Source organism: Grampus griseus (genome assembly GCF_964374135.1).
Source record: "Grampus griseus genome assembly, chromosome: 16".
Lineage (NCBI taxonomy): Eukaryota > Metazoa > Chordata > Mammalia > Artiodactyla > Delphinidae > Grampus > Grampus griseus.
This window is the reverse complement of record NC_139010.1, coordinates 53,267,845-53,287,065: the sequence shown is the minus strand read 5'-3', so window position 1 is coordinate 53,287,065 and position 19,221 is coordinate 53,267,845. Positions and strand designations below refer to the sequence as shown.

At 41.5% G+C, this 19,221-nt stretch overlaps 1 protein-coding gene across 3 annotated transcripts in view; it reads left to right on the top strand.

The window, feature by feature from the left end:
• Positions 1-19,221, top strand: part of MYOF (myoferlin) — a 154,727-nt gene that overhangs the window by 75,349 nt on the left and 60,157 nt on the right. For all 3 annotated transcript variants that reach the window (XM_082673869.1, XM_082673868.1, XM_082673870.1), the window contains 4 exons: positions 11,585-11,762; positions 12,970-13,094; positions 15,255-15,361; positions 17,933-18,125. In XM_082673869.1, coding sequence (XP_082529995.1) covers positions 11,585-11,762; positions 12,970-13,094; positions 15,255-15,361; positions 17,933-18,125 — 603 coding nt within the window. The remainder of the gene's footprint in view (positions 1-11,584; positions 11,763-12,969; positions 13,095-15,254; positions 15,362-17,932; positions 18,126-19,221) is intronic.

The window sequence follows — 19,221 nt, the reverse complement described above, 5'->3', positions numbered from 1 at the left end:
CTCATCTTCTAACTGCAAGTCTGTACCCTTTGACCAGCATCTCCTCAATTCCCCCAACCCCTAGTAATGACCATTCTACTTTCTGCTTCTATGAATTCAGCTTTTTTAGATTCCACATATATGTGATATAACACAGTATTTATCTTTCTCAGTCTGACTTATCTCACTTAGCATAATGCCCTCCAGGTCCATCCGTGTTGTCGGGCAAATAGAGGATTTCCTTCTTTCTTGTGGCTGAATAATACTCCCTTATTTTATATATAGACACATACATACCACCTCTTCTCCAGCTATTTCTAAGAATCCTGGGTTGGTCCTTACATGTTCCAGAAATCTGAATTGTTTGCCAGCTAACTGATGCCCCCCTGCCTATGGCCTCTCCTTGCAGGTTCCCCCACCCCATCCTACCCCTCTCCCCTGCCCAAAAGGCTTCCTCAGGCTGCTGCCCTCCCCTTACTTACCCTGCATTCCAAGAAGGGTTCATGTTGTGGGATCATGTAGTGTAAATGAATATTGGTTTGTTTTTTACTTGTTAAAGAGACACTGAGTCAAAAGCAACAGGTTCGTCCAGTCAGCAGGGTCCTGGCCTGAGTCTATCCACTCCACAGCACCATCACCTCTGAAGTCCAGGAATCATAATAGATCTTAAGGACAAGTTAAGAAAAAGGGAAAAGAGGAGCAGGTAGGGGGAGAGGTGGAGTAGCTTATGTACTATTTACTGCCAGGATCATGCCAGAGAAGGGCTAGAAACCACCCAAAGGCCTCCATGGAAATGCGTGGGTCGTTCTGGCCTTGAGTAGTTACCGATGGCTCTTGAAGATTCAGTTGGAATTGCGGTTAGGCAGAAATGTTGTGGTTTCTCAGCAATCGCATTGCCTCCTTGTTCCATCACCAGAACACAATTTAAGTCCACGACCCTTCTCTTTGCTCTAAACATTAATAATAGAGTGGAGAAGGGGAAGGGAAAGGAAGAAGCCCAGCAAAGTGTAAAGGAAAAGCTCTTTAGCTACTAGAATGCAAAACCAAATTAGTTTTCTTTACTCCAAATAATTAAACACATACAGGTAAAGAAGCTTATGTCGTAAAGTTAATTAAAATAAAAGCAAAATACAGAAACAAAGAACCAATGATATTTACTGCCCACGGTATATGTCAACAATATGAAAGAATAGCTTTTTAAAACTGAAATACAAAACTGAATTAGTTTTCTTTGCTCCAAATAATTAAACCCAGAATGGTTTGTGTCACAAATGTAATAAAAACAGAAATGAATTATATAAACCAAAACCCCAACAAAATTAAAAAGCAGGAAAGGAGCTGAGATGCCGAGGGTAAACCCACAGTTCAAGCAACCAGGAGTCCAGGAAGAGAGTGAGATGAGCGGATTTGTGCAGCTGCTGAGAGGATTTCGTGAGAGTGGCCAGTCTAGAAGGTGATCATGACCCTTGCCCAACTTAAAAAGATCCCGTGACCCGGTCATATGCAAGTAATGAAACTTTCTGGTAAAGTTGAAGAGGCTTCGACAAAAGGACAACTTGGTCCTTGTGAAATAATAGAATATATATTTCTGTCTCTGGTTCCTGGCACAGAGCTCCTAAAACCCCTGTAATTTCCTAAGTGATAAGAGCACTTATGAGCATCTTTTGTTCTAATATTTGGTCTTTGACCCTGGTTCCTGACACAGAGCTCCTAAGTCCCTTAGCTTTCCTGGGTGATAAGAAAGTCTTTTGTTCTAATGAGGTAACTTGGTGGACTCCAGGATGGGGGCAGGTCACCAAGCCATGGTTAGAAGCTGGAACTTTCAGCCCAACCCCGCATTGTTCTTCAGAGAGGGGCTGGAAATTGGGTTAATGGTTGATCATGCCTACATGATAAAAGCCTCATAGAATCCCCAAGGTATGGGTTTCAGGGAGCTTCCGGGTTGGTGAACTCATGGAAGTACTGGGAGAGTGGTGTGTGTGGAGAGAGCGTGGAAGCTCTGCGCCTCTTCCCACAAACCTTGCCCTATGCATCTCTTCCATCTGGATGTTCATCTGTATCCTTTATCATATCCTTTTATATTAACCCATAAACAGTAAGTAAACTGTTTTCCTGAGTTTTATGAGCTGCTCTAGCAAATTAATCTAACCTGAAGAGGGGATTGTGGGAACCTCCAATTTATGGCTAATGGGTCAAAAGGGCAGGTGAAGTGGGTAGGGCAGTTTTGTGGGACTGAGCCCTTAACCTGTGGGATCTGATATTATCTCCAGGTGGACAGTGTCAACATTGAGTTAAATTGTAGGATCCCTAGCTGGTGTGGCAGAATTGCTCAGTGTGGGAATATCCTCCCCACATCTGGCATCAGAAGTATTGACAGTGTGATCGTAGTGTGAGAGTAAAGGAGACACACAGGAGGAAGAGTGAGTTTTTCCTACTCAGTTGCCAAAGAGCCCAAAGCTCCCCCATGTCCCTAGAGCAGAAGTCAACCTGGTGCTCCAGATGGGCTTGGTTAAGAGACCCCGTGAGAGATACAGCAGGGTTCAGCCTGGGTGCTTTGCTAAGGAATCAGGCAGGTAGAAGATCAGCTGTTGCAACCCCAGGCTTAGAGCTCCCTTTGGTCTGGCCCACGTTAAGTGTCAATAAATATTGCTTGAAACAACACATTGAGCTTCATCCATCAGCTCCTTTAGACCAAAGGTGGCAAGTTGGGCAGTTTTCCTTGGCACAATTTCCTTGTCATTGACCCTTAATGTCCCTGCCTCCTGGGCCCACGGCCACTTTTATAAGCTTTTACTTGCTACCTCTTATCAGTATTCTGCTTGACAAAACTCACCCCTTCCCCAAATTTATCGATACTTCTGAAACTCTCCCTTATACCACCTACACCTACACCTTGCACTGGTCACTGAGGATCAGAAAGAGAGCCCCAAGGCCCTGCAAAGTTAAAGAAACATCCATCGGTGGATGGGTTGAATTATAGTTCAGTAGACTATAATTTATATTCTTCAGCTTTCCCTGTTGTAGGCGGTTTTGCCCCAAGGCTACTAAGTTGGGGGTGGGGGTGGGAGCTGAGGCTGCAGAGTGCTCTAAACAGTGTTGCTAAGTTACTTCTCGCCACCTCTTTGTGCTTGAGGGCACAGGGGAAGTAGGAAAGGGCTGGGGAAGGGCAGAATTCTCAGCTTCACTGTTACTCCAGGCTCATGGGGCTCTGGGGCAGGTGAGCAGATGGTAGGGGCGCCCCATGGATTTTGACCTACAAAGTGGTCCAGAGAGCTGCTCCATCTTGGGTGGCTTGCCCACAGTGTGAGCCCACTCTGTTAGGAGTTGTGCTGGCCAGAAACACCACTTATTATCTTAGAGCTCAGACCCTCCAGGGTGAGGGTCCTGTCAGGGCTTCTGCGGGTGACTGTGAGTTCTGCGTGGGGAAATCCAGGGAGATCTAATGGAACCCTGGCCGTGTGGAGGTGTGCAGGGCAGAGCCAGCCCGGCCAGAGGCGGTATCCCCGCCTTTCTGCAGCACCTCTTGACGTGCCTTCGTTCTTTTCTGCAGTAACAGGCAGCTCTGGCTTAAATACTGTTCGTATTTTCTGGGCCCTGACTTAGGCCCCAAATTACGTTTCATATTTTTGCTCCTTCCCTTCTCTGATATCATCCTAGATGGTTTACAAAGAAGTTACGCTGTATATATAAGGTCTGATTAATACAAATAACTTCCTACTTTGTAATTTTCATGCAGTAATTTAAACCAAACCTCAAATTTCCACAGCATTTCTGAACCATGGATAGTTCAGGGGGCTTAGTTGTGGGTAGTTAAGGGGACTCCTGACAAGTGACAAAAGTCCCTCAAGCCCCTCTCTACCAAAGTGACAGCAGACTAAGGTAGGGAAGTTTTTCAAATTGAAATGCCCAGGCAGAATCTCCGGAAGATGGGGCCCAGATATAAATATAAATATATATAAATATATATATATATATATATAAAAGCTCTTTGGGTGATCCAATTTGCAGCTAAGGTTGCAAATCAGTATTTTAGAAAGTCTTTCAAAAAAAGATTGACACTTAGGTGTTTCTAATGAAATCCTATGGGAGGTTTCAATTGTACTATGTCAAAAATTTCTTTAACTAAAATGGAGATTTTGTAATAGTGGGATATCCCAAGGTATTTTTTTTTATTGAAGTATAGTTGATTTACAGTGTTGTGTTAATTTTTGCTGTACAGCAAAGTGATTCAGTTATGTATATATATATTCATTTTAATATTCTTTTCCATTATGGTTTATCATAGGATACTGAATATAGTTCTCTGTGCTATACAGTAGGACATATATTTATGTCATTTATCCATTCCATACATAATAGTTTATATCTGCTAAACCCAATCTCCCACTCCTTCATCTCCCAACCCCCTACCCCTTGGCAACCACGTCTGTTCTCTATGTCCATGAGTCTGTTTCTGTTTCGTAGATAGGTTCATTTGTGTCATATTTTACATTCCGCATATAAGTGATATCATATCGTATTTGTCTTTCTTTTTCTGACTTCACTTAGTATGATAATCTCTAGTTGCATCCATGTTGTTGCAAATGGCATTATTTCGTTCTTTTTTATGGCTGAGTAGTATTCCTTTGTATATATGTACCACATCTTCTTTATCCATTCATTTGTTGATGGACATTTAGGTTGTTTCCATGTCTTGGCTATTGTGATTAGTGCTGCTATGAACATAGGGGAGCATGTATCTTTTTGGATTAGAGTTTTGTCTGAATATATGCCCAGCAGTGGGATTGCTGGATCATATGGCAATTCTATTTTTAGTTTTCTGAGGAACCTCTATACTGTTTTCCATAGTGCCTCTACCAACTTACTTTCTCACCAACAGTGTAGGAGGGTTCCCTTTTCTCCACATCCTCTCCAGCATTTATTATTTGTAGAGGTTTTTTTTTTTTTTTTTTGCGGTACGCGGGCCTCTCACTGCTTTGGCCTCTCCTGTTGCGGAGCACAGGCTCCGGACACGCAGGCTCAGTGGCCATGGCTCACGGGCCTATCCGCTCCGCGGCATGTGGGATCTTCCCGGACCGGGGCACGAACCCGTGTCCCCTGCATCGGCAGGCGGATTCTCAACCACTGTGCCACCAGGGAAGCCCTATTTGTAGAGTTTTTAATGATGGCCATTCTGACCAGTGTGAGGTGGTACTTCATTGTAGTTTTGATTTGCATTTCTCTGATAATTAGCAAATTTGAGCATCTTTTCATGTGCCTATTGGCCATTTGTATTTCTTCTTTGGAAATGTCTATTTGGGTCTTCTGCCCATTTTTTGATTGGGTTGTTTGCTTTTTTGTTGAGTTGTATGAGCTGTTTGTATATTTTGTAAATTAGGCCCTTGTCAATTGCATCATTTACAGATATTTTTCTCCCATTCTGTAGGTTGTCTTTTCTTTTTTCTTTCTTTCTTTTTTTCTTTTTTTTTTATGGTTTCCTTTGGTGTGCAAAAGCTAGTAAAGCTTTGATTAGGTCCCATTTGTTTATTTTCATTTTTATTTCTATTGCCTTGGGAGACTGACCTAAGAAAACATTGGTATGATTTATGTCAGAGAATGTTTTGTCTAGGATCTGCTCTTTTTCTTTTGCCCATGCTGTGTGGCTTGCAGGATCTTAGTTCCCTGACCAGGGATCAAACCCATGCCCCTTGCAATGGAAGCGTGGAGTACTAACCACGCTTCTGGGCTCTCTATTCTGTTCCATTGATCCATGTCTGTTTTTGTGCCAATACCATGCTGTTTTGATTACTGTAGCTTTGTAGTATTGTCTGAAGTCTGGGAGGGTTATGCCTCCTGCTTTGTTCTTTTTCTTCAGGATTGCTTTGGCAATTCTGAGTCTTCTATGGTTCCATATAAATTTTATGATTATTCTAGTTCTGTGAAAAGTGTCCTGGGTAATTTGATAGGGATTGCGTTAAATCTGTAGGTTGCTTTGCATAGTATGGACATTTTAACAATATTAATTCTTCCAACCCAACAGCATGGGATATCTTTCCATTTCTTTGCATCATCTTCAATTTCCTTTATTAATGTTGGGTTTTTTAAAATAAATTATTTTTTATTTATTTTTGGCTGTGTTGGGTCTTCGTTGATGCATGCGGGCTTTCTCTAGTTGCAACAAGCAGGGGCTACTCTTCGTGTGGTGCACGAGCTTCTCATTGCGGTGGCTTCTCTTGTTGTGGAGCACAGGCTCTAGGAGTGTGGGCTTCAGTAGTTGTGGCATGTGTGCTCAGTAGCTGTGGCTCACAGGCTCTAGAGTGCAGGCTCAGTAGTTGTGGCACACGGGCTTAATTGTTCCGCGGCATGTGAGATCTTCCTGGACCCGGGCTTGAACCCATGTCCCCTGAGTTGGCAGGTGGATTCTTAACCACTGCACCACCAGGGAAGTCCCTATTAATGTTTAATAGTTCTCAGCATATAAGTCTTTCATCTCCTTGGTCAGGTTTATTCTTAAGCATTTTATTTTGGGGGGTGCGATTTTGAAAAGTATTGTTTTTTACATTCCCTTTCTGAGATGTCATTATCAGTGTAAAAAAATGCAACCGATTTCTGTATGTTAATCTTATATCCTGCTACCTTGCTGAATTTGTTTGTCAGTTCTGTTAGTTTTTGTGTGGAGTCCTTAGGGTTGTCTATATATAGAATAATGTCATCTGCATATAATAACAATTTTACCTCTTCCCTTCCAATTTGGATACCTTTTATTTCTTTTTCTTATCTGATTGCTATGGCTAGGACTTCAAATACTATGTTGAATAGAAGAGGTGAGAGTGGGCATCCTTGTCTTGTTCCAGATTTTAGTGGGAAGGCTTTCAGCATTTCACTGTTGAGTATTATATTGGCTGTGGGTTTGTCATAAATAGCTTTTATTATGGTGAGAGATGTTCCCTCTATACCCACTTTGGCAAGAGTTTTTTTTGTCGTGAATGGATGTTGAATTTTGTCAAATGCTTTTTCTGCATCTATTGAGATGATCATGTGGTTTTCGTCTTTTCTTTTGTTTATGTGGTATATCACATTGATTGATTTGCATATGTTGAACCATCCATGTGAACTTGGGATGAATCCCACTTGGTTGTGGTGTTTGATCTTTTTTATGTGTTGTTGGATTTGGTTTGCTAATACATTGTTGAGAATTTTTGCATCTATATGCATCAAAGATATTGGCCTGTAATTTTCTTTTTTGGTGGTATCTTTGTCTGGTTTTGGTGTCAGGGTGGTGTTGGCTTCATAGAATGTCTTTGGGGGTATCCTCTCCTCTTCAGTTTTTTGGAAGAGTTTGAGAAGGATTGGTATAAGTTCTTCTTTGTATGTTTGGTAGAATTCACCTGTGAAGCCCTCTTGGACTTCACAGGGACTTCACACTTTGTAGGGAGTTATTTTTAAATTACAGATTCTATTTCACCTCTAGTGATCTGTTCAAATTATCTATTTCTTCTTGATACAGTTTTGGTGGGCTGTATGTTTCTAGAAACTTGTCCATTTCTTCTGGGTTGTTGAATTTGTTGGCATATAATTGTTCATAGTATTCCCTTACGGTTTTTTGTATTTCTGCAGTATTGGTTGTTATGTCTCCTTTTCCATTTCTTATTTTGAGTTCTCTCTCTTTTCTTCTTGGTGAGCCTGGCCGGAGGTGTATCAATCTTGTTTACCCTTTCAAAGAATCAGCTCTTGGTTTTATTGATTTTTTTCTATTGTTATTTTAATCTCTGTTTTAGGGATCTTAGGCTAGGGAGTGCAGAGTGATGGCACTGACTGCCTGTGCAGGTCTCTCTCCATTCTAGCTGCTGCAAACCAGTTGCTGCATTCCCCTCTGAGGCTCCAAAGCTCCTCCTCTGTCCCAGCTGATCTCTTCACTGGTGAGGGGACTTCCCAGGGTGCAGGAACATTGCCTCTTTCACAGCTCCCTGCCAAGGGTGCAGGTCCCATCCCAATTCCTTTCTCACTTTCATTTTTTTTCTTTTTTTTTTTGGTCCTACCTGGTTACATGGAGATTTTCTTGCCCTTTCAGAGGTCTAAGGTCTTCTGCCAGCATTCAGTAGATATTCTGTTAAAATTGTTCCATATGTAGATGTATTTCTGATGCATTTGTGGGAGGCAGTGAGCTTCATGTCCTACTCCTCCACCATCTTGATCTCTCTCCCCAAGGTTCTTTGAGACAGGGGTCCCCAACCCCCGGGCCACGGACCAGTACCGGGCCGCACAGCAGGAGGTGAGCGGCAGGTGAGCAAAGCTTCATCTGCTGCTCCCCATTGCTCACATTACCACCTGAACCATCCGTGTCCCCCTCCCGCCCCGTCCGTGGAAAAATTGTCTTCCACAAAACCGATCCCTGGTACCAAAAAGGTTGGGAACCGCTGCTTTAAGACAGCAAACTGCAGTCACTGTCAGATGTTCTTAAAATGGTCCTCAGGAAGTTTAAAATAGAACTACCATATGATCCAGCAATTCACTGCTGGGTATATACCCAAAAGAATTTAAAGCAGGGACTCAAATGGATATCTGTACAGTCACGATCATAGCAGCACCATTCACAGTAGCCAAAATGTGGAAGCAACCATGAATCCACTGATTTTTTGAATGGATGAACAAAAATGTAGTGTATACACACTGTTAATTAAACAAGGAGACCATTAGATGGTGGTGGCTCTAAAGTCTTGGCAGCCTACGTAAGCAACCAAAACCTAGGCCTGGCAATATCTCAAGATTAAGAAATCAAAAGCAAAGGACAACAAATCACAAATAGCCAAGTGAACTTTCCCAAATAATGCCACCACTTAAGCTGCAGCCAGTCAACTAATCTCCTTGTCTTCCTTCTGGCTGTACTCTATAAAAAGAGCACTTCCACTTACATGTAGAATCTAAAAAACAAAACAAGTGAACAAACATAACAAAACAGAAACAGACTCACAGATACAGAGAACAAACTGGTGGTTGCCAGAGGGGAGGGGTGTGGGGGGATGGGTGAAAAGGTGAAGGAGATTAAGAGCTACAAATTTCCAGTTATAAAATAAATGTCACAGGGATGTAATGGACAGCATAGGGAATACAGTCAATAATATTGTAATAACTCTATGGTAATTAGATCATTTTGTAAGGTATAAAAATATCAAATCACTAGGTTGTACACTGGAAACTACTAAAATATTGTAAGTTAATTATACGTCAATAAAAAAATTTAAAAATACAAAATAAATTTTAAAAAGAAAGGAACAATGTTTGATCTCTATTTCAGAAAAATAGGTGTACCTAATTTCATTTATTTTTAAATCTGACAGTAAAAGTCTTTTTTTTTTTTTTTCCAATTGAAATATAGTTCATTTACAGTGTTGCGTTAGTTTCTGGTGAACAGCAAAGTGATTCAGTTATACATATACATATTTTTTTCTTCTTTTCCATTATGGTTTATTATAGGATATTGAATATAGTTCCCTGTGCTATACAGTAGGACCTTGTTGTTTATCTATTTTGTATATAGTAGTTTGTATATGCTTATCTTAAACTCCTAACTTATCCCCCCTCCCCTTTCCCCTTTGGTAACCATAAGTTTGTTTTCTATGTCTGTGAGTCTGTTTCTGCTTTGTAAATAAGTTCATTTGTATCATATTTTAGATGCCACATATAAGTGTTATATGATATTTGTCTTTCTCTTTTTGACTTGCTTCACTTAGTATGCTAATCTCTAGTTGCATCCATGTTGCTGCAAATGGCGTTATTTCATTCTTTTTTATGGCTGAGTAGTAGTATTTTATGGCTATGGTGTATATATGTACCACATCTTTATCCATCCATCCGTTGATGGACACTTAGGTTGCTCATGTCTTGGCTGTTGTAAACGGTGCTGCTGTGAACATTGGTGTGCGTGTATCGTTTTGAATTAGAGTTTTCTCCGGATATATGACAGAGTGGGATTGCTGGATCATATGGCAACTCTTTTTTTTAGTTTTTTGAGGAATCTCCATACTGTTTTCCATAATGGGCGTACCAATTTACATTCCCTCCAACAGTGTAGGAGGGTTCCCTTTTCTCTATACCCTCTTTGGCATTTACTATTTGTAGAGTTTTTAATGATAGCCATTTTGACCAGTGTGAGGTGATATGTCATGGTAGTTTTGATTTGCATTTCTCTGATAATTAGCAATTTGAGCATCTTTTCATGTGCCTATTGGCCATCTGTATGTCTTCTTTGGAGAAATGTCTATTTAGGTCTTCTGCCCATTTTTTGATTGGGTTGTTCGCTTTTTTTTTGTTATTGAGTTGTATGAACTGTTTGTATAGTTTGGAAATTAAGCCCTTGTCAGTTGCATTACTTGCAGATATTTTCTCCCAGTCTATAGGTTGTCTTTTTGTTTTGTTTATGGTTTCCTTTGCTGTAAGCTTGTAAGTTTAATTAGTTCTCATTTGTTTATTTTTGCTTTTATTTCTATTGCCTTGGGAGACTGACCTAAGAAAATGTTGCTAGGATTTATGTCAGAGGATGTTTTGCATATGTTCTTTTCTAGAAGTGTTATGGTGTCATTTCTTATATTTAAGTCTTTAAGCCATTTTGAGTTTATTTTTGTGTATGGTGTGAGGATGTGTTCTAACTTCATTGATTTACATGTGACTGTCCAGCTTTCCCAACACCACTTGCTGAAGAGACTCTGACAGTAAAAGTCATTTTTTTCCTTAATAAATTTATTTATTTTTGGCTGCGTTGGGTCTTCGTTGCTGCGCGTGGGCTCTTCGCTAGTTGTGGCAAGCAGGGGCTACTCTTCGTTGCGGTGCACGGGCTTCTCTTTGTGGTGGCTTCTCTTGTTGCGGAGCACGGGCTCTAGGCGCATGGGCTTCAGTAGTTGTGGCGCGTGGGCTCGGTAGTTGTGGCTCACAGGCTCTAGAGTGCAGGCTCAGTAGTTGTGGCACTCAGGCTTAGTTGCTCCACGGCATATGGGATCTTCTCTGACCAGGGCTCGAACCCGTGTCCCCTACACTGGCAGGCGGGTTCTTAACCACTGCACCACCAGGGAAGTCCTAAAAGTCTTAATTGTTTCTGATTAGAAAATTAATACTTAAAACAATTCAAACTGCTAGAAATGTATAAGTTAGACAGTAAAGTTAGCCATAATCTCTCTACCTTCCCCAACATAACTTCTGTTAACAATTTGATTTATATTCTTCCAGACTTTCTTTGTGCATATGCCAGTATTAAAATATATATTTAATGGGTTCAGTTACAAATATACCTTTTTTCCATGTTTGTACATATGAATCTACCTAAGCCTTTTTATGAACTTTCATTCCGTTTTATGGATGTAAAATAATTTGCTTAACCAGTGGCCTGTTGTTAAACATTTGTATTGTTTTCATTTTTTTCTCTATTTCAATCAACTCTGCAATGAACATCCTGGTACTTCTGTCTTTGCCCACTTGTTTGAGTACAGGGGGAACTGCTAGATCCAAGAACATTCTCCACTGGCATTTAACTCAACACTAATTATTACGGTTAGAATTACAACTACTAGAATTCCACATGTAAACAAGAGCAAAAGGAGTTTCTCTGAGCCTTATGTCTGCTCATACTTTGTAGAAATATCAGCGAAGGCGGAAGTACAGCCTGTCTGCTGTGTTCCATTCGGCCACCATGTTGCAAGACGTTGGCGAGGCCATTCAGTTTGAAGTCAGCATTGGGAACTATGGCAACAAGTTTGACACGACCTGTAAGCCTTTGGCATCAAGCACTCAATACAGCCGTGCCGTGTTTGATGGTAAGACTGACACTGGCCGTTCTCTCCTGTACACATTTACAGCGGGTACACCACAGGACGAGAAGCATGCAGTGTATTCTCCCTCTGGCAGCCATTATCCCCAGCATATGCTTAGTGGAACGGGAAAGGCTGAATGGGGAGGAGAGGTGGCTGGAGTTCAGGCACCTTCAAGAATGGTCAGACCCTAGAAGCTGCAGACCCTTGGCTGTACTCCAATGCCCCCTCCCATGCCCAACTTTAACACTTGCTGTGTTTGTAAAGTCACAAGAGGGCAACTAGCTGAACGCTGAGCCTTCCCCCAAGCAGCTTCTGCCCTGCCAGGCCCCAAATCACTTAGATTGAGTAGTTGGAGTGGATGGAAAATCAAGCTTCTGGTCTTGGCTCAGTTACTTCCCAGCACTATGACCGTAGCCATATCACTTCATTCTAACCCTCAGTTTCTTCATCTTCTCCAGAGTTGCCATGAGGATTAAATAGCTGTATTTGAACAAAGATAAATGAGAAACAGTCCCTGCTTTTAAGGAGCTTACATTGTAGTGTATAAAATAAATCATAATAGAAGGCAGAGTATGAGAGTGCCCTTATAAAGGTATCGACAAATGGTTGGAGAGTATAGAGAAGAGAGAGAGAAATTCTGATCAAATGCCCCAACGGTTGTCACCATAGTTTTTACCTAATTTTTGTACAAGTAGTGTTAAAATATAAAATGTGCTAGAAAATGTTGGCTAATAATTCTTAATTACTGTAAGGCTCTTAGTAATATCAAATTCCATGTATCTAGCTAAGGCTTTAAAAAAACTAGAAAATTCTTTTTTCTTGTCCCACTTCCAACAACAACATTTATTTAGAATAACAGTTTCAGGGACAACACGTATAGTCTAATCTCCTATGCTCTATTTTCTTCTGCTGTGTTATGTAATTATCAGTGATGCTCAGACACATGGTCCTGAATTACCAAAAGATCCTGAGATCATTGTGCTAGGTTCACTAGGGTCTTGTAGAGATTTTCAAAGCAGGCTAAATGAATAAGAACTTCCTATTTATTCCTCAGTTGCTTAATTAAATAAAATGAAAGAACCAGACCACCCCAAACCACACCCCCCCAGGCCTATGATTACCCAAGCAGTCCAGTTTGCACATCTTTTCAGTAAACGTGTTGTTGATTTTAAGTGTCCAGTGTTCACTGACCCTCAATGTTCTACACCAGGGAACTACTATTATTACTTGCCTTGGGCCCACACAAAGCCAGTTGTCACACTGACTTCATACTGGGAGGATATTAGTCATCGCCTGGATGCAGTGAACATGCTACTAGTCATGGCAGAACGGCTGGTGAGTTTATCTTTTCTGCCTTTCCTTTTCATCGAACAGAGTGAATTATGTGTTACTTAGAATGCAGGTTAGGCCACTGTACCACAAGACCTCAATAATGGTAAGCAAGATGAAAGCTATTTCTTTAGTAACAGTTGAGGTAGGTAATCCAAGGCTGGTATGGAAGTTCAGTGGTGTTAGGCACCCAGGCTTTTTCCCCCTTGTTGCTCTGCTATCGCTAAGGAGTTGTCATAGTCTGCATGGGAGAGGCAGCTCACCACTACCCCGACCCTTCAGCCTGAAGGAAGGGGAAAAGAGGGGGAGAAGATGACACAGGCCTTTTCCTTCAAGGGAAACACTCAGAAGTCACAGGCTTGATTTCTACTCATTTTCCACTGGCCAGAATCCAGTCATACAACCGCCTCTTACTACAAGGGAGTTGGGAAATACAGTCTTATGCCTGGGCAGGCATATGTCCAGGTGCAAGTTGTCTCACTGTGGAAAAGAGAGGATGGATGTTGAAGTAGGGGGACAACTCACAGTTTCTGCCACAATTTGTATGTGAAGTATGGTGTGGAGAGTGGTTCATTACAGTAGAAACATGCAACCCTTAGAGCTTTGCTATCAAAGCAGTAAGAATCTCTACTGTGGGAAGAAGTGGGCTCAGTGGACTTCCTTGTTTGGAGGTTGGGGGGGTTCCCTCTGGTGGGAACTTGCATAGATGTGATATCTTTGATTATCCTTCTAGTTGACATTGATGAGAAGAAGAACGTGGTTGGGATATTTCTAATTAAGTCAAAGATACTAAGTTATTTCTATCAGGTACTGATAAAATCCATCTGGTATTAGTGTTTTGATTTCCACATTACATGAATATTAATTTTTCTGAGATCCAACCTGTCAGGGTTGGACCATGACATTTGGGGTTCCTGGAATATACTTGTTCTAAGACCCCATGGCAAAATCTGAAAATATTGTTTTATGTTTTAAAGACAATATTGAAGGAGAGTTATACATTTAACTTAAGCACAGTTGTTTACATAACAGAGCTACAATTGATATGCATTGTGGTTGTGGCATTACTTTCCAATCTCCATCTCAAGGGACTTGGTAGAGAATTGGTCACACCTCTATTCTAATTATGTTTTGGGTATTCTTCAGCATTTTCAGCTTTGTTCTTCTCATTAGCTCTCTTCATTGACCAAGCTGTCCTAATTCCATACTAATCTGGATAGGACAGTGGATTTCCATGATCAGACTTTTGGGGATCATGGTGGGCTCTCCGTCAGCCTCTCTGAATAATCTGTCCCGAGCTTATCTTGTACTTTCTGTATCCCAACCCTGGAATCACCATTTCTCCAAGGAGCCCTGGTTCCTTTTAGTAGGAATGGAATGTGAAGAACAAAGTCTGGGTATTGGAGTGCTCACCACTACTGAGATGTCGTTGCTTCTAGGCCTTCTCAGCAGACAAACTTGCATGAGGACACACATGTATATACATATGTATGTTTATTTCTATATCTCTCAACATACTGAATGCAATGAGTTTATAAGGATAACCCCAATTCCATTCTAACATCATGGGGTTTATTCTGGTCTTCACTCTTTCTGTATTTACAACTCCCTTCTCCAACAGTGAGAAACCTGGCTTCCTTTTTCCTCGATATATTTACTCATTAATTTAATCCTAAAATCCATAGGTGAAGTACCGCAAAAAACAAAGCTATTTAGAGTTTGATATGTTTATGGTTCTTTCCTTCAAACTAAGGGAATATAGTAAAAACATTGTGCTCAAAAGTTACTTGGGTTACTCAGTGTAGTTATGTTATTCATGTGAAATATAGTTAGGTTCACTTTTTTCTGTTTTACATTCCGTTTTAGAGTTCCTTCCCCCATCCTTGTTGGTTTTTCTTTTATTTGCTTTTTGAATACTTAAAATTTCCATGGTTTCAAAGGTCAAAGCTATATGAAAATCTTTCTTATTACTTAAATATATGTATCAGTGTTGATTGCATTTTGAAGAAAAATAGTGTTGAGCTATGGTGAGCGTTATTAAATGTAAAAGAAAAAAGCTTTTCATTTTTCTGTTAAGTCCTCTTGTGTATTTTTTCTTGAAAATGAAAGTTTTACCAGGTATAATGCACAATTACCAATTATTTCCTCCCTTTCCAAATTCTTTAGCAATCAAAAATAGAGGCTCTAAAATCAGGGATACAAGGTAAAATTCCCGCAAACCAGTTGGCAGAAATGTGGTTGAAGCTGATCGATGAAGTAATAGAAGACACAAGGTATAGTGATCTTGTTCGTACTTTAGAATTCCCAGCCGTGCTCACCTCCCTTAAACTATAAGACCTGAAGAGTCTCTAGAATTTTCTAGTGTTTGCCTGAAAAATGAATTTGAATCAGTCAAGCTTCTCAAAAGGCTGTCACTGGAAGAGTCTCTGAATCACCAGCAGGAAAAGCTCCACTTTCCGATCTGGTGCCAGTTCTAAAGCAGCTGAGGGAGGCTGAGGTCCCACTCCAGGAAATAGTCCCAGTGCAGCCTCCTGCAGGGGGTGGGGAAGCGGGGAGGGAGCTGATCTGCCTCCCAGCGGTCCTTGTGTGCCCACCGCCCCAAGAAAGGTGACTCCTGGCTCCCATAGAAAATGGGATCTGGGGGTGGGCATTGATATTACCATTTAGAACAGTGTTGCGAATTCATAAACACAATTTTAGCAACAGCCTTTTTACTCGCTCTTTTACTGGATGCCTAATGAGTACTCTGGCCAAGCCTCCCTTAGGTGAAGCCAAAAACTTCGACCCAAGCCAGAGAACCTTTCCTAACTGTGACTTAGGGTAACTGCTCAGATCTCAGGGTATTTGTAAATCAAAGGGGGAAGCGATAATTCTAAACTCATTTTAAATGTTGGCCAATAGAGCAGTGGTCAGGGAAGTTCCAAAAGAAAACCATATTCAATACTTCTAACCAGCAGCAGGAACCAGGGCTGTCCAGCACCCCGTACCCCCCACCCCAAGCTCCTAACCCAAAGTCTCCCAGTCTTCTTGTGCCCTCTAGTGGTTTAGCTAGGTAACTGTCATGCAGCTGAGATCAAAGTATTGCTGGGTGCTTGTTTAAATTCAGAGAATTTATATCTGGGTCCCAAGAGGTCATCTCTTCCAGTCCCCTTATTTTATAGATGAGAAAACAGAGGCCCAAGGAGGTGAAATGACCCATCTGAGGCCCAAAGTTGGGTTTATTAGCATAACTTCTTTTCCCGCTACATGTTTCCCACCATCAGCATCTATTTGTTGAAGGTCTTATGTGTGACCTCTGAGCTAGCAGCTTCTGTCTATATTTTTGCCTCAAAGAATCATTTCAGGGACTTAACCCTTCCAATGCATTGCCATAATTACCAATGCAACCAAACAAAGACATTTGGTAATACTTTTCATGTAGAAAATGCCTGTTAATTTTAAGAGATATCTATTTATACTGTTTTTGAATAATCGGTTTTTGAAGAATCCAATTGGGCACTTTTTAATTTTAGGAAATTTGTGTTTAAGGGAAGTCATTTAGGATTTCCTTCATTTAAGAAGCTGGGTAAGGTTCTTCCCTGGTGGTCCAGTGGGTAAGACTCCTTGCTCCCAATGCAAGGGGCCCAGGTTCGATCCCTGGTCAGGGAACTAGATCCCACATGCATGCCGCAACTGAGAAGTCCACATGCAGCAACTAAAAAGATCCTGCATGCTGCAGCGAAGATCCCAAGTGCCACAACTATGACCTGGTGTGGCCAAATAAGTTAATAAATAAATATTAAAAAAAAAAAAAAAGCCGGGTAAAATTCTAACCAATGAAAATTCTAGGTAGAAACAATGTGAGCAGAATTTGCTGGAATAGGTGACATCCTCACCGTGTGACCCCATCAGCAGCCCTTGTGAGAGGGGGGCCCTGGCAGAAAAAGTCTAATCCTGGCTCCAGCTCAGCTGTTCTAGTGGGAGCTTGACCTACACAAGTGGTTCTTAACGTTTTGGGGAGGTAGTGGACCCCTCTGAGTACCTGATGAGATGATGACAATGATGATGGCAACATCATTGAGACTTTACTATGCGATAGGCATTGCTCTAAAGGCTCCCCATATATTAATTCATTTACTTCTCACCACACCCCTAAAAGGTAGTTATTATTTTCCCACATTTGAAGATAGGAAAACAAGAGATTAAGTAATTGGTCAAGATCACAGAACTAGTAAATGGTGGAGCCAGGATTTTTACCCAGATAGTCAGCTCCAAAGCCTGTGTTCTTCATCATGATGTCATCTTCATCATGATGTCACACTGCATGTCAACACAGACCCTTTTCTTTATAAGTTCCAGGGATTCACAGACCTCCAGAGGCCCACCTGCAGACTGCCTAGGGGTGCATGGGCCCTAGGTTAAGAAGCCTTCCGCTAAATGATCTCTAAGCACCCTAGGTTAAGAAGCCTTCCGCTAAATGATCTCTAATGTCCATTCTTCTCCTTCATTTTGTGGGTCTGTACAGTGATCATAGGAAGCAAAAGAAGGGAAGGCCAGTTCCTCCCAACTGCTGCTACTGTTTCCATCTTCTTCCCAGTGACTCCATGGGCCTTGGGTCCAACCCAAGGAATTGCTTTGGAATTTCCATCCCCCTGCATTCCCCATGAGAGTTAGGAGAGTCTGTCTGGCAGGTCTGCTCTTAAAGCTACGTACACTCACCCTCAGCTTAAACCTGGTCACACTTTGTGAAGTCTATTAGGAAATGGATGTGGTTTGTGAGATGGAAACCAACCGTAAATGAACTTGACCGTCCTGAAGCCTAGCAAGCTCTTCTGCATATTCTCTGGTTCTTTTTCCTTTTTTAGATACACGTTGCCGCTCATGGAAGGAAAACCTAATGTCACAGTTCTTGATAATCACATCCAAAAGCTGCGATCCAGAGCTCTCTCCCAGATACATGAGGCGGCTGTGAGGATGAGGTCTGAGGCCACAGAGGTGAAGCCCACGTTGGCAGAAATCGAGGACTGGCTCGATAAATTAATGCAGCTGACTGAAGAGGTAAGGCTTTTAAGCTACACTTGACATGGAGGAGGGATTCTGTAGAAGGGCACCAGGGATAGAGATGGTAGTAGGAAAATCTAGCGCGTTATCTTGCATATTGAGCAGATCTAAAGCATGGTGAACTCAAGGCATTACTGGGCCGAGGTGCTAATGGATGCATCATTGAGGTCAGGGCAGAAGAATTTTGAGTTGGTTGTCCTAGAAAAGTCTTCATAGTGGACAAATCATTACCAGTGTCATGGTACAATCAGAATATTTCAGTGAGAGTGATATAGTAGCAGATCTGTGTAGTACTTTTGTTTGGGATTGGGAAGACCTGGCTTTGATTCCCAGATCTACCATGTTTAACCTTGGGCAAGGTACTCAACCTTTCTAAGCCCCAGTTCCCCATATATTAAATGGAGATAAAACACAGCATTGCTTTATGAAGATTAAAGAAGGTGAAGAGTGTAAAGGCCTTAGCACAGCATGGGGCACACAGCGAGGGGCTCACAGTGAGTGCTGGATAAATGTTGGCTGCCATTGACCTCTGTGGGTTGGAAGAACAAGGGAGTAGAAGACCCTTCCTACTGACCTTCAAAGGTGGGGGGTGGAGGGTGGGTAGTAATATATTTGTGGATAGCAATACATTTGAAAAACACACATGTGATTACAGGAAATTTTTATTTTTTACTTTCTGCTTTGGTACTTTCGAAGTTTTTTTTTATAGTAAAATTATATCACCTTTATAATCAGAATAAAAGAGGTTTAGAAACACTACGTTAATATTTCATATTTGGAAAATATCAAATTGTGAGGTAGAGATGCTCTATGTCCTATGAAATACATGAAGCCTGTAACCCCTTGACTGCTGTCTATGGCTTTCTTCAAATGATGGGAGAGAGAAAAGGGGGTATTTTCCAAAATTCCTCTCAGAGCTCTGTAGATAGGGCCTTTGGCAGGTGAAGCTCCCCTTCCTCTTTTCCCTTTGGCCAGCCACGGGCTGCCTCCCAGCCCTGCAAGCTGTGGTCCTGGAAGGTGTGAGAGTCAGGAATTTGGGCAGAGCCCTAACCACAGTGTTTCTTTGCTAAATGGAGCCCTGAGGGTCCAGCCT